At 47.1% G+C, this 14522-nt stretch overlaps 2 protein-coding genes across 8 annotated transcripts in view; one reads left to right on the forward strand and one right to left on the reverse strand.

The window, feature by feature from the left end:
• Window positions 1–100: 100 nt before the first annotated feature.
• On the reverse strand, window positions 101–11753 carry HACD3 (3-hydroxyacyl-CoA dehydratase 3). Of its 2 annotated transcripts, XM_042803822.1 has the most exons (12): window positions 11593–11710; window positions 11435–11477; window positions 10979–11036; window positions 10020–10093; window positions 7878–8042; window positions 6825–6876; window positions 6311–6421; window positions 5566–5693; window positions 4953–5065; window positions 4296–4402; window positions 3092–3223; window positions 101–2126 (listed from the first exon to the last, which is right to left on the reverse strand). In XM_042803822.1, exons 2-12 carry the CDS (start codon window positions 11450–11452, stop codon window positions 2050–2052), a joined length of 1035 nt encoding a protein of 344 aa, XP_042659756.1. In that variant the 5' UTR covers window positions 11453–11477; window positions 11593–11710; the 3' UTR covers window positions 101–2049. The 2 variants fall into 2 exon arrangements, with proteins under 2 accessions (XP_042659756.1, XP_042659755.1); XM_042803821.1 differs by lacking the exon at window positions 10979–11036 and having other exon boundaries at window positions 11593–11753.
• A 232-nt stretch (window positions 11754–11985) lies between these two features.
• Window positions 11986–14522, forward strand: part of DPP8 (dipeptidyl peptidase 8) — a 31550-nt gene continuing 29013 nt past the window's right edge. The window contains exons 1-2 of one of the 6 annotated variants that reach the window (XM_032994309.2): window positions 13344–13385; window positions 13758–13870. The gene's annotated coding sequence lies outside the window, so the exon portion shown is untranslated. The other 5 variants (XM_042804062.1, XM_032994308.2, XM_032994311.2 and 2 more) reach the window with 5 other exon arrangements.

Here is a 14522-nt window from a genome sequence, read left to right on the forward strand (position 1 = left end):
TTGAAGGCCTGGCTCCCAGCTGTTTAGCACAAGAGTTAAATAAGAAATCATACAGCTTCTTGCCATCAGGGAAAGAACAGACAACTGAACTAAAGCAAAATTTGGTTGTAAATCTTTATTAATAGAAACACATTCTTTCTGAAGGACTAAAATTCAGTAGTGTAAGACCCATGACAGCTTGCACTAGGTACCACAATTTCACTGAGAAATACATTGTATGAATACATACAGATTTCAAAACAGAAGTTTAAATGCCCAGAGGAGGAATTAAAGTATGAAAGTGATCCTTGCTGTTCCATTACTCAGCTAACTCAATCCTTTGACATACTTCAAACATAGGTACAATGTGGGCTAAGTGAAATATTGTGTAAATCATGCTTAATTCTCCTGAGAGAAGTAAGCTGAGTGGGAGTCTCAAGTATCCCTAAAGAGAAGTTGTATTACGCCTCTTATTGAGAGAACACAATTTGTGAAATGCAGCCTGGAGTTTATACCAGTTCTTTGTTAAAATCTCCCATTTCCTTTACTTTACAGTAACAATCACTGGGTCCATATCACAAGCAGTAAGCTGTTTGTTACCTTTAATATAGAAAATAATTTTCTGGAGGATTCATACTGTTTTACAGTAAAAGCAGCTAAATAGTAACATGGCACTAAGCTGATCTCAACTTCAGTGCCAGTTCTGGAGTGCTGGCATTGCTTTGCGTTGCCCTGGGGGCAGTGGCAGTTGTAAAGCAACCTGTTCATAACCACTAAACGGTTAGAGCAAACTTCTTGTACATTTTCCAAACTGGATTAAGGAGACCAGAGGGATCTGGAATTAACTACATGAGGCTAGGTGCGAAGAAGAGCATGTTGAAATTAAGTCAACTGAAACAAAGGTTTCCAGGTGAGAGAGTAGATGACCTAGAATGTAGAGAGGAGCGTCTTGGTTTGTGGTGGTGTTGTTGCTGCTGTTGTTTAAAGCAAGCAGAGGAGAGGGTCCCTTCAAACCCTGTGTGGGACCTCCCTTACTGAGATTTGATACGTGCTATCAAAATAATACATGGTTTATTTGACTCACTACTCCATCCCACCAGCCAACAAAGCATATATACCAAATTCTCTCAGCTGTACCCCTGAGTTTAAGTAGAAGGGCAATCTTTACTCCCTTTCTCAAGGCTATAAATCCGGGAGCTATAGCCCTGCCAGGAATGATCAGAGGAGCTTCAGTCTCCCATGACAGTTTTTCCCTTTGCATGGGTGGGATGGAGTTCTGCTGGGGCTTGTTCACATGCTAGGAGAAAACTGGTTGGTACCCATGTTTCTGTGTTTTGTTATGTTTCAGTGCTTGCGTTACCAGTCAGGAATATGTCTCTGACCATGTCACAGAGCGGCAGCTTCCTTTCCCTAATGACTCAATAAGGATGTGTTGCTACAGGAATGCTAAGATCACACAGCGCTCCTACTCTGTTACGACTAAACTAGAAACAGACTAAGTTGGTAGCATTTAAATCAACATTAGCAACTTCCAGTTTTAATTAAAAAGGGGTGTGTGTGTGTTAGGTGCTGAGCAAGTTTACCTTAACCGTTAATGAACACCCAATCACTGTTCACAGTGGTCTCAGATTGTGCTTCTCCTGCCATCTAAATGCACCCTAGGAACAGCATGGGCCAGCGAATAATATATCCCAACATCAGAAGCCCTATCTGCATGCAATATTGAAAGAGCAAATACCCAATTAAAAGATAAACACTATTTCTATTTAGTGCTGCTCCACTGTTTATAAGCATATTATATGCAGATAACAGGATTTCTTCCTAATAGGGTAGCTGACAGGATACAAGTTTAAATGTTACCGTTCAGTGGTAAATGTCATGCATATATGATTGAAAGGGAACAAAATACAGTATATGGGAATGTTACCTGAATTCACTATGAAATCATGAAATTTAGCGTGATCATTTAATTTTACAAAATTCTTTACATTACAGTGGGTAAAACCGTAAGAATTAGAGGCTTATATTATCATTGAGATAAGTCAGATAAGAAAGCATTGCAGTCCTCCTTTACTTCATCTTTCTCTTCTTTGGTCCGAGGTGCTGTTTCCTTTGTTTGTACAGATGACGGAAGTTTAGAAATACCCCTAAAAAAGAATGAAATGTTCAGGTAGGACATCACTGCATCTTTTTAAGGCTAGATGGCTGTAACAAATTTAACAAAAAACCAAAACAACAAAGACCAACCAACCAACCAACCACACAAAAAAGTGATGATTTAAGGGAGTATATAGCACTGAAAGCTAATGCAAGTTTTTTTTGCTGGGTGAGGCAGGAGTTGCTGTACGGACTTTTTGGTACCGGGCTGCTCAGAAGGTTTGTTTGTCACTTTTAAAAAGTTGCAACACCGGCTGTGCAAAACTGCAGAATGACAGAACAGGTATTTCAGAGTGAAACTCGGTTAAAGGTATTCTTTAAGGAATGTCTGTGAAAGGGAGAAATCTAGTGGAAGTTCAGTTTAAAATTCTAGGTTAGATTCTACCGAGCTGTGGGTACCTAGACGTACTAGGTTTGTATACTAGGAAGTTAACTTACGTTTACAAATCTAACACCAGAAACCAAATACATATCAAGCACCATTCTTCTTTAAATATACTACTATTTAAAGAGCCTTCTATACTGGTTCCTGGAAAAACTGACTTCATGTTGCATTAGTGATTATAATGCAGTTTAGTTAAACATTGCTTTAATATGAAATTATGTTTAGTTTTCCACTAAATCATTGCAAAGCTCAAATACCACGTAAAAGGTGAAACTAAGTATACTGAGGTTATAAATACATGTAAAAATTATTCTTCTAACCCAAGTGATCAATAGATAATCCTGCTAACTTGTTGCCAAGGTCGTCTTCTTAGGGGGGCTAACCAGTGCTAAGTGTATGTGTGTTTCCCTGTGTCCCTGAAAAAGTTACATAAGCAACAAGGATAATGCTTAACCTCAATCAATTTTGTGCTGTCATGATCCCCAGGATGCAGGAATTCTATTTTCTTCAAAAAACATTCAGAAGAAACTGGACTTTTTATATCAATAGTGAGAAATACAATTGTCTTACCTAAAAACAAGCCTATAAGGTATATTTGAAGCAAAAATGAAAACTGGATTGTGACGTTCAGTGGATTTGGCAATCCCAGACTAAATTTCCCTGTTTCACTGAAGATTGGAATGGATTGAACGATACAGACGGCTGAAAGCAGAAGGCCACCATCATTATCAAATACAGATAAAATACCCAATTGCCCAGCCCACATCAACTTTTTCCAGGATATTCCCTTATTTGCTAGCTCTGATTGACTATACTAATTTTAAAGCTGTTGTTTTTTTAACATGCACTGTGATGGAAAGCAGCTAGCTAAGGCAGTAGAGCAGCTCCGCTAGGAAAGTCTATGAACTTGCCTGGTGACACACTGTTCTCACAGGCAGTTGTAGCCTGTGCCAGCAGTATTTACACCATGTAGAAATACCCACAGCAATGAAACAGGCATAGTCTTTCCTGTGCTTGGAGCTAAGCAATGCCTACACCTACTCCTGCCTCACAGAAAACAGGTTCTGACAGGTACAATTACAACACATTTCTTACAGCTAGAAGCTGAGTGGTGATACGCTTCTTACATAAATAAAAATTAAAAATAATCCAGACCTGTTAAGACAGAAGTTTACACCATAAAGCCCCCACTCTAGAGGGGGTACAGCAAGAAGACTGGGTGCCTGTTTCTTCCTCAGAGCCATCACCCTCCAAGCAGAAAGGGAGCAGAGCCCTGTCTGGCAAGCACCATGCCTATCTCAGAACAGGCTGTCGCTTTCAGAGGAAGAATCGGCCCCTGGCTGCCCTGTGCGGTGATTTACAAGATAACATCAAGATCTGTGAGCTGGTGTGAACCCGAGCTAGGCTGCCCAAGTCAGGTCCAGCAGACAAAAGCAAATACACTGCTTCGGATCAGCAGAGGGAAGTGAGCATTGGCATCTTGTGCTGCCCACATGGACTGCAGCACACACTTGGACACTTCGTTTGGGTAAGCTTTTGTTGCCTTTACTTTCCAGTGCCCAAAAGGGAGACTACTTTTCACATCCAACTGAAAAAAAATGTTTGATTCAGTAAGAAAGACCAAAATGTTAACATCTGGTTCAGCAAAAAGCAAATGCCTATTTATTTGTTGTTCTACTCTACCATTTTTAAGTCCAGCAGCCAAAAAAAAAAAAAAAAAGTATTTGCCCAGCCTTGAACTCATTATTTATTAAACTGTCTTTTTTGGACATACCTTCTGCCAAGCCTCCTAAGGGGTAGAGAGGGATCCAGGCACTGTAACGGAGCCAGGTTAGTGGTTTCCATTGAATACCAATGCATGAAAGCATGTAATATGGATACCTAAAGCCAATTCAGTGTGAGAAGAAACAGTTTAAAATGGCAGCTTAGTCTTGCATACATATGTGGTATACTCAACATAATTCCCAAATGACACAAGAATATTTGAAAAATTTTCTTATGGATCATGATGGGCACACCCTTATTTCACAGTTTAGAGAACTAATGCTATTACTCTGACCACATGGATGAATGTAGCCACCTGGCTTGCCTAATAAATCTTTCAAAGTACTTCTTTTGAATGAGAAACAGAGCATAGTGCGACTCATGTAACAATGAAATTTCAAAGCAACAACCCTCAAGAAAAAAAGCAACAGGTTTCCCTAGGTTCAGGGCAGTATTATTTTCAGACTCCAGCCTTGCCCCAGCTTTTGGCAGATGGAGCAACCTAGGAAGGCTATGACAGTCATGTCTAAAGGAGATTTTACTCTCTGGGGTCAATGCACTAGTGCCAATCTTCCAAAAGGCACAAAGATCAAAATCTTCTTTAAGGAGTTCTTGGGAACCACCACACTGTTCTGTACACACCTGCCAGAAGACAAATCCCACAAACCTGAACAGCTCAATGATACTCCAGAAATAAAATATGAAGAACACCACAGGTTTGCTCTGCATTTCTTCTAAGCTCCCGATGACAACAAACAAAATAAAGTTTCTTCCAAATATCTATTTAAGAAAAACAAATTGAGGAACAGTCACATTTTTCATCAAAAGAAAGAGCATGATCTTGTATGGTTGTGGTAGCAAGAAATCAACTCTTCACCTGAAGTGTCTGCTGAGCTGTGACCCGCTGCTTATTAGCACGCATATTGCTCTGTATGTAGGTGCAATTCAAGGGACCTAGTCTTAAACCATCTGTCCTCATTTCTATGCACAACCACCACAACCAGGATAAAAATGGCACTGGCACCAAATCAAAATCATGTACTTTTCATCAGCCACTTCTTGCTTTTGTTGTCCTGGAGTATCTTACCTAGGTGATAGAAGAAGACAGCCTGCCACAGCTAAGACTGGGAAGCATGGATTCCTGCCTCTTGAATAATACATTCTCTAGTCCAGTGCCAAGGAGGTTATATCACTTATTTTAGGAGAGTCTCAACACTTGTGTAAAATAGAGATTTACTTTAAACATGGGGAGAGAAGGGAGAAGAATCCTAAAATATTACCTGCGTTACAGCAGGTATCAGTGGTGATTTGACTAGTCCTATCAGTGAATTCATGGTCTCCATTAATGCCAGGGTCTGACAGAAATACATCATGTCACCAATAGTGTGAAATGTATCGTAGAAGGAATCTGTAAGACACAGGAAACCATTTTAGAGGACAAATGAATTTTCTTGTTCAGGAAGCTGGTGCAGCAGCATAGCTTTTGATAACAGGATTCTAGTTGTATTTGAAAAAAACATTATGCATAATTATGTAACTTCTTTATAGGCCTTATCTTGAAGTCACAGCAGTTAGGCCAGAAACACTGCTCAAGTGCTCTTTTCATAAAGAGAAGGAGCTATGTCAGTAATTACTTCATAAAAAAAGCAACAGCGCTGTACCTCAATAGTATGAATTGTTCTTGCTTCAAAAACAAAATATTCTGCCTAGCTCATTTTCAAAAATACTAACATTGCAGCGAGTGAGACATTTTGCTCCAACTGATTTCTTTAGAAGTAATCTTGGCAGAGTACAAGTATCATTCATCAGAATATGTAGTTGTGATTTACAAGGGGACAGTGTTTTCCTATCCTTGACACTGTGATGTGCTTTTGGGAGGCTTTTGTTGTGCTTTGGTGAAGAGTTTACAGTTTTGTTTCCTAAGAAGGTCTTCCTTTAGATTTCACTATTTAGAAAATATTAAAAGCAACACTAAAAAGGCAAACCAAAATCCCCAGTGTAAATAAAATAGTGCTTGTTACTTGCCTTTTCCCAAGATGAATAGTCGTACTGTCATGTTCACAAAAATCCAAGAGAACCCCAAAAACTGTACGAGATTATACATGATTAAGTATCCCTTCTTCAGGTGTTTGAAAGCTAAAATCAATAATAAACACATTAGGCAAGCAGAGTACAATGGTAAAACTTCTGCAAAGAGTATAGCTGCAAACCAGGCTTTCTACGAGAATAAAGCTTTCAAAAAAAAAAAAAAAAGGGAAGCTATTGACTGCGATAAAAAGGTTGCTGTGTGCACTGTGGGTTCTGTCTGCTTTTGGCATCATCTGCTAGAACTCAATTCTTGTTAGTCAGATTTCTAAAATTCCTTGGGAACTGCAGTCCATTTTTAATAAATGTCTAAACAGCTCACAATACGAAGATCCCCCTCCAAGATGCACCAAGCCAGTCAAAATTGCTCTCTGCAGTGTTGAGGTTTCGCATATGAGAGTGACAGAAGCTTTCTGAAGCCCACCTTACACACTAAAAAGGTACGGTTACTTACGGTCCTTCGGGATTCTGGATTCTATTTTCATTTTGTTAATCTTTTCTTCTTCCTTAAGATGAAGGATAAGGTTTTAAAGACTGTTACTGTAATTAGCAAGTGACTTGTTAACTATATTACTGCAAAACTAGTGGGTTTAAAACTCAGTTAAGGAGCCAGTTGCTAGGGGGTTTAAATTTTCACCTGCATAAACCAGCACATTCATCATCCAGAAATTATGGTGCAGTAAAAGCCAGAGGGTGTTAACTAGTTATCCTGCCTTCACTAGTAATTAGATGCTTTTGCTGAAAAAGCCTGCTGTTTTCTGTGTTAATTCTCAGTTATTACTCTTACTTAGAGCTGTTCCTTAAAACATTTCATGACCCACCAGTGACCTGAAGGGAACTGGGAACATCCAGCTGGGGCTCTCTGCCTGCCCTTCACCACTGCTTTCTGGCTCGTGGCATTGCAGCCGCCCTTTCTCCTCTGTGCTATGCTCAGTGGCTGTGGAGGGGACAGGGCAGCATTTGTTGTAAAGCAGATTTGCAGAAACGTGGTCTGTTCAAGTCTTTTCCAAGATGGTCTTGCACCTCCCTGCTGCAGAAAGCTGCTCGAGTTTACCAGATGGTGGGAACGCAGTCAGGGCCAGCCCAGAGGCTCAGGAAAGCCTCAGAAAACCCTGCTCTTCAGACAAGCAATTCCTGGGACAGGCACCTCTGGGCTCCATATGGCACACTGATATGATCTCTATGGATTGGGACACAGGGCTGTGAAGGCGTAGGGCAAAGGGTAGAAGCCTTCAGCTGCAAACCCAGGCCAGTGCCGAGCGAGCGCACAGCCACCAGTTCAGATTTGAGTTGGTGCTCTTGCTAGCCAGAAGTGTGCCCGTTTCTGAACTCCTGTTTACAATTTGAACTGTTTAACCAATTCTACGGGGGATCTGTGTGAAATAGCGGCAACAATCAGCATGCCAGACACCTCCAGGTAAATGAAGAACACAAGTTCCTGTGCAAGGGAACAGCCACCCTTGCTTTGGAGCTGGCAGCACAAGCCACACATGCCCACAGGACTGACCTTCTCCCTCAGCTCCATTTCAGCATCCGATTCATCCAACCAGCGGTCGAAGTCAGGAGCTAGGAAGAGCGGGCGCTTCTCTTGCTTGGTGAGTCTCTCCCACCAGTTACTCTCTTTTTTCTGCACAGTGATGTTCAGCTGCCTTTGAGTCACCCTGCATACAGGCTGAGGGCAGGCACAGGAGCACACATCAGCAAAAGTCCTAAGAAACAAGCTCTGAGACTTGAGTTGATGCCCAAGCTCTCCATATCAAGGAGGTAGGGATGACATGGACAGCTGCAGCACAAGCATCTCTCTGCCACCCAAGACATGGAAGCAAAGGGCAGCCCAGCTGAAGATGGCAAGTAATGGCTGGTAGGACTTGACAAGCAGCTTGAAAGCCTGCCCGTACCGCACAGCACCACTGCATCCCACTGCAAAGCACTAGCACAGACCCTAGCACTAGCCTTCCTAGGCAGAACCCATGATCTTGGCTTTAGACTTTCTTGCATTTAGTACTGAGCCACCTACTTCCTCTAGCCAGTGGTAAAAATAACACTGCCATCAGCCACAGGTCCCTTTCCAAAACAGGGGACCTCATGTGACATCTGCCACAGCAAGGAAGAGCTAGCAGCCTTGGCAAACACCTGGAAACAATGATGAGCCGATGGACCTGCTCATTGCCACCCCACAGGGCCTCTCCACCATGGCCACGCTCTGATTAATGGCAGCCCAGAACCCCTCCATCCTTACAGCTGAAAGCATTGTCACCTTGGGTGCCCACTCTTACTGCCACCGTCGCACCCCTCCGCACCCCGAGCCGACGCCAGGCTGCTCTGCATGGGACTGCCTTTCAAACCACCTGAAACTGATGCAGAAGCACCATAAGCTGCATTTTTAACCGAGCACATTACACCAACGCTGCTATGTCAAGGCTCTCTGGATGCTCCTAGGATGTTTGAAGGCTGTAGCTGTAACTGGTCCCTGCCTGTCTGAGGCTCCATCTCTCACTGGTGGCCAGCCCAGCACTAGCAAGAGCCACTCATGGTGCATGTCAAAGCTACAGGAGAAAACCCTGGACTGCAACACTTCCTGGTCCCCACCGCCTGTGGTTACACACATTTCAGAGCCTGTTCTCCTCCAGTCCTCCCACAGTGACTCAGAGTGACTAGACTTTTGGAAGGAGGCTGCTCTGCAGAGGCAAAGGCTTGCCTTCCCTGCCTGGCACCCAGCACCGCCCGTGCCTGCCAGCATGGAGGACAAGCACAGGCAGTGGTGGGCACCTCTCCCCACACTGTGGACCAGACAGACACTGCTTTACAGGCAAGATGACAAACTGGTGACCAGATCCTGGAACCAAGAGCTGTTTGCTGTCTGCCACTCAATACCTTCCTGCTGACAGACCTGAGAAATTCCCCCTCTGGCAGTCCCCTCTCCTCCCTGTTGAAGCAGCAGAGGCGAACGGTGGCTCCCAGTCTGAGTGCAGCTATCCCCAACAGGCAGCCAGCAATGAGCAGCACAAATCCTGCCCTGGGAGCAGAGGCCAGAGCCTTCCAGTGCCCCTAACAGCTTTAAGAGGTAAAGACAGACTTTACAGCCACGGGCGGGTAACGCGGAGGGGCTGCTCTTCAGCCAAGCTCTTTCCTATCAGACTGCAGTGGGAATTAAGAAAAGCCTTTTACAACAGGAGCCACAACATATCTGTACTGGCAACCTAAGAAATCTGCACAACCCAGAAGCATGAGTTCTCATGACCTTCTTTTGTCGGGCTGCAAAAGAAGCCATGAAGCATCACACTGACACTTTGCAACACAGCGTTCCCCTGCTCTCCAGTCAAGGTTGCATCAGGCAACACGTTGCCAGATTCTCCCGTTATTTTGCTGCTTTTAAATCCTTAAAAAAATTTACAACTACTGCTTAACAACTGATACATGTAAGGCCCTGTTTCTGTTAAAAGTGACCCATACGATGAGGTGATTTGCATTAAGGCAGGACGGTGGCTGAGCACCAGGATGGAGGACTGCCACAGACAGCTTTGAGTTTGCAGTGGTTATAGAGAAAATCTAAACAGTGTTTTATGGACTTCACATGCAGCTATTTTCCTTTCAAGTTTTTCAAAAATTACTTTTTCTTTGCAAGAGTTAGAAAAGTCAAAATACCTACTTTAGGCTCAACTGGTTCTAGGAACTCGATCTGAAATTCATAGATGTTGTCCCCTTTGGCACCATGACCCTGAGCTAAAAAACAAGAATTAATAGTCAGCATGAAGGTCGCAGCCAGTTCCGCCCACCCCACCTGCAAAGGACGCTTTATACATAGAAATATTCAGTGGTTAATTACAGCGCTTCCCCCTGCCTTGCTGGGAGGCAAGAGGAAACCACACAGGAACAGGGAAGACACAAAACAGCCCAAAATGTTGCTCGGAGGTGCTGTCAGTGGAGTTGACAGCTAAAGACGCTGCAACTCTGTACGGCGCTGGAAAAGGATCGTCGCCCGCAGGAAGGTTCCGAAAAAGAGGGTCTCAAAGGGCTGTTCACACCTAACTTGAATCCAACTGGAAATCCCCTGCCTTTGGGGGATCCACACCGACAGGGAGACGGGTCTCTGGTGGGTCTGATGTGGGGAGTCCCCTCCCCATGGCGGGAAGATGCATTCATCCCTCATTTCCCGCGTATGCGGGTCTTGTCCCCGGAAGGGCTCCATACACCGGCCTGCTGAGTTTAATTTCCACCCTTCCACGCCGTAAACTGATCCTGAAGTGAACACGATGTGCAACGACACCCTATCGAATGGCCCTGGCTGTGGCTCACCGGGGAGGCAGCATTTCCTACACAATGCGTCTTAAAGAAAACCACCGAATAAATGAGAGAAAAAAAACCCAACAAACAAAACAACACCTCCCCCCCACCCCCCAAAAAAAACCCCAACCAACCAACCAAAAAAAACCCCCCCCCCAAAAAAACCAACCAAACAACCAAATAAAACTAGCTACAACATATCCTGAGCACCATCTGGACAAGCCAACCAGCACAACCTCCACGGTGCTGCAACGTGCAGCTGCCTGACTAAAAAAAAAGTAAGAAAAACAAAAACCCCATCTTTTAGGAAGGGATCTGCTTTACCTTTCAAATCAAGCGCTAGTTCCCGATGCAGAGGTTTGATAACAGTTGCAAACAAGGTCTTTGTGAAAGGAAAAATTGCTGCGAGTTATTTCTGGGGTTCACTTGAGCCAGGAGAGCGATATGGAAATTTCACTGATATTTAAATAGGGGGAAGGGTTTGTTTTTTGTTTGGTTTTTGTGTTGTTTTTTTTTTTTTTTTAAATATTAGATAAGATACAACCTGCTATCGCTGGAGCACAAGGGTTTGTAGGGGGATGCGTGTCATGTCGTAGCCGCACATAGGTCGCTGTCACCGAGGGCAGCGATGGGGACCGGGCACCCCACGGCCGGGGGCACCCCGGGGTCCCTCCTCCGGGGGCCCCACGCACCCGCGTGGGCCAGGCTCAGCGAGCAGCCGTGACTTTGCAGGAGACCACCCCCATACACACACACACACACACACCCCCCCCGCCTCACCTCTGAAGTGCAGCACATTGTCGGTGATGGCGACGTCCGGGTTCTGCAGCGGGAGAAAGCGGCGTTAAGGCGGGCAGCTCGCGCACCCACGCGCGGCGCCCCCGCTGCCCGTTCACCCCACCCCTATATCGAAACCCACGGGTGACCGGCCCCGTTACCTGCACGTCACTCAGCTCCACGCGCAGGTACAGCTCGCGGTGCCGCTGCGCCCAGTGCACGTGCGGCCGCAGGCTGGGGCCCGCCATGGCGCGCGCGCCGCCGCGCTCCCGGGGGCGCCAGGAGGGGCGGGGGGTGAGGGGACGGGGTGGGGGGACGGACACACGCGCACTCCCGCGCGCCTGCGCACACGCCCTCAGCCGCGAGGAAGGGGGGGGGGGGGGAACGGGTTGTTACTGCGCCTGCGCGCAGCGCGGGGGCGGTGATGGCGGCAGAGTGGAGGGTGAGGGAGCGCCCGTTCCCTCCTTCTCTAGGGCTTCCCGCAGGGATTCGCTGCGTCCCGCCGCTCCCTTCGGCGGCTTCAGGCGCCGCCCGGTGCACCCACCGTCAGGATTTTGTGTGTCGCCTCCGTGTGTGCGGCCGCTGTGCCGGGCCCTGAGGTGTTGGCCGTGATGGCGGCGACCTCGGTGAGGGAGCGCGTCAGGTACTTTCACAGAGCTCTGGCGGCTTTCGGGTGCCGGTGGCTTTCAGCCCCCTTTGGCAACTTTGTACCACACAGGATATCAGATCCCTCAAGGGTGCCCCGCTTCCACCTGATCCCACGGGGGCTTTGCCGTGGTGTTGTCCCCCGTCCTCTTGCCGCGGTGCCTTTACCAAGGGGTGGCCTGCAAGGGCACAGAGAGCTGCTCAAGCTGCTTTCGCCATAACCAAGGGAGGCTGATAAAAATCTAGGAAATCCTGTGCCCATGACCCCACCCCCCCAACCTTTTTAAACTCTTCCCATTGTAATTACTATGTGCCCCAAAACCTTGCCGATTATGACTAAAAAAGGGCAGCACTGATTTTGGTGATTCATTCAAAAAGACCACCCCTGGCTCTCAGGGCAGCTCACACAAGGGGCGTTCTGCTGCTGCACTGGCAGAATTCACCTTCCATCTCAGCTTGGGGCGACCTCTCCCAGTTTTGGGGCGCTTTCTCGTGCTCTCACAGCGGGTTTTCTGGGCAAATCTCTACGTAGGCAAGAGACACGGGCTCCATGCCTCAGCCTACCTCTGAGTGAAGGATTTACCAACCTCTGCCAGCTCCTGGGGCTGCAAATCTGCTGCAGAGACTGCGTGAGCTGTAGTGATGGTTGCCAGGGTGCTTTATTTTGGAAAGCAAACCCCACGTACCCTTGGCAGTGTGTGGGAGAGGGAAAACCAGCATCAGGTGTGTGTGTGTGTGTGCGACATAAGGCTTGTTATTTATGCGTGCACTTAGGGGGAGGCACCTGCAGCAATGTTATTTTTTTTCAGATTTACAGTGGATCAGAAAGCACTTTGCCTTATAAAAAGCGGCTTTGCTTTGCAAAGGGAAAATCAAATTATAGAAACATTTGGCTGGGGGCTCACTGCACTGAAGCCTGTGGGTGCCCTGGACTGAACACGCATTATTAGTAGCTGGGATTTTTTTTTTTTTTTTTTTTTTTTGCTGTGGGAAGCGTGTCAGTGTGGAAGTGCTAGCTTTTTTTTTTGGGGGGGGGGGGAGGGGAAAGCTGATTTTTGAAGGATTCTCGTGTATGGGGGCTTGCGTGACCGGACCCCCGTGCGTGGAGTAGTGTGTCTGTCCGTGTCTGTGTGTCCTCCCGGCCGGCAGGCGGTACCCTCGCCCGCCCCTCCGCGGCGTTCGGTGCCGCTTCCTCCCCGCCTGCAGGGGGCGCCGCCCCGCCTGGCGAGGCCCGGCGGCCCCTCCTGGCGGAAGCGGAAGCGGCCCGGCGGGGCGGCTGGGCTCGGCAGCATCGCCGCGGCGGAGCGCCGTGAGTACCGGCGTGGGGGAGGACCCTCGTGGGGCCGGGGGCTCCCGGGGCAAGTGGTCTCCGTCCCTCCTCAGGGGAGCTGCTGGTGCCTCCGTGGGGTGGGAAGAGGAGGGGTCTTGCCCTGGGGCGACCTGGCTTTCCGCCCCCGGCCAGGCCTGCCTGCTCCAACCCGCGGTGGCGGGGCCCATCCCGGGATCTGCCCGCATCCTCCGACCTCGGCGGCAAGGGCAGGCCCGTGGCCGTTCACCCGGCTCGGGCCCGACCTGCCCCTCCGGCGGACACTGGGGGTACGAGACGACCTACCGTGCTGTAGAGCTGGAGGGTCCCTGAGCTTCTGTGAAGAATGGGGCGGTCTCTCTTTGTTGGCTGCAGGAAGGTGGAAATAAAATGCTTCCCGTGGCAGAAGGTGGCTGCGGTAGAGATCCCGCAGTGATCTCCTGGGGGACAGATCGTCGCGTTACCCTGGACTAACATCACCTTGCTGGGTGACAGTTCTCACTCTCGTTTGCTCGTTTAAGTGTACTTTTCTTCGTTTTTAATCTCTTTTCTTGGGGAGGACTGTGAAAAGCAGATCGGGTTAAGACATACCAGCGTTTGGGTGTAGGTGGGGAAAGGAGATTTTTTCTTTGTTGGAATCCTGCAAATTAGATGAGAGTTTACACATTCGAGTTTGAAATCTCATTCTCCATTTCTAACGCAGTCTGACCAGAGCAGTGTTTGGTGTATGTGCTTGGACTCTCAGTTTTACAGAGCTGTTTAACTTGTGCCGTGTTTTTGTGCTGGAAATAGCTCAGACAAAAGGAAAACCTGTGCTTGCTCTGTTTGTATTGTCAAAGGTGGAACCAAACTTTTCATCTAGACTTGCTCTGCTTTGCTTTTGTCAATTTGTGTTAAAATGGGTTTGGTCCAAGGTGTAGGTTGTCTCTTTTTCGCTCAACTGTGACGAGATAGTTCAGCTGCTGTGTAGAGCAGGAGAGAGCCGGTCTGTTGGGGAGCTTTGTCTCTAGTAGCTGTGCTGCCCATGCTGTGAGTTTTAGTGGTCATTTAGAGCTTGTTTGCTCAACAGAAATGCTTTGTTTAGCCCCTGTTTGTGTTTCTGTGAGGCTCGGGCTACCAAGCTGTGTCCTGGCAGTGTAC

The sequence above is a fragment of the Tyto alba genome, unplaced genomic scaffold, assembly GCF_018691265.1.
Source record: "Tyto alba isolate M040663 unplaced genomic scaffold, T.alba_DEE_v4.0 Super-Scaffold_41, whole genome shotgun sequence".
Classification (NCBI taxonomy): Eukaryota; Metazoa; Chordata; class Aves; order Strigiformes; family Tytonidae; genus Tyto; species Tyto alba.

What these genes read in the sequence shown, in the direction of transcription:
- HACD3 (XM_042803821.1), bottom strand. Translation starts at nt 11,679, where the DNA reads ATGGCGGGCCCCAGCCTGCGGCCGCACGTGCACTGGGCGCAGCGGCAC. An exon ending in TAGAACCAGTTGAGCCTAAA is followed by an intron (nt 8,043 to 10,019) that starts GTAGGTATTTTG and finishes GCCTGCCCTCAG; the next exon opens with CCTGTATGCAGGGTGACTCA. An exon ending in CCTTATAGGCTTGTTTTTAG is followed by an intron (nt 2,127 to 3,091) that starts GTAAGACAATTG and finishes ATTCTTTTTTAG; the next exon opens with GGGTATTTCTAAACTTCCGT.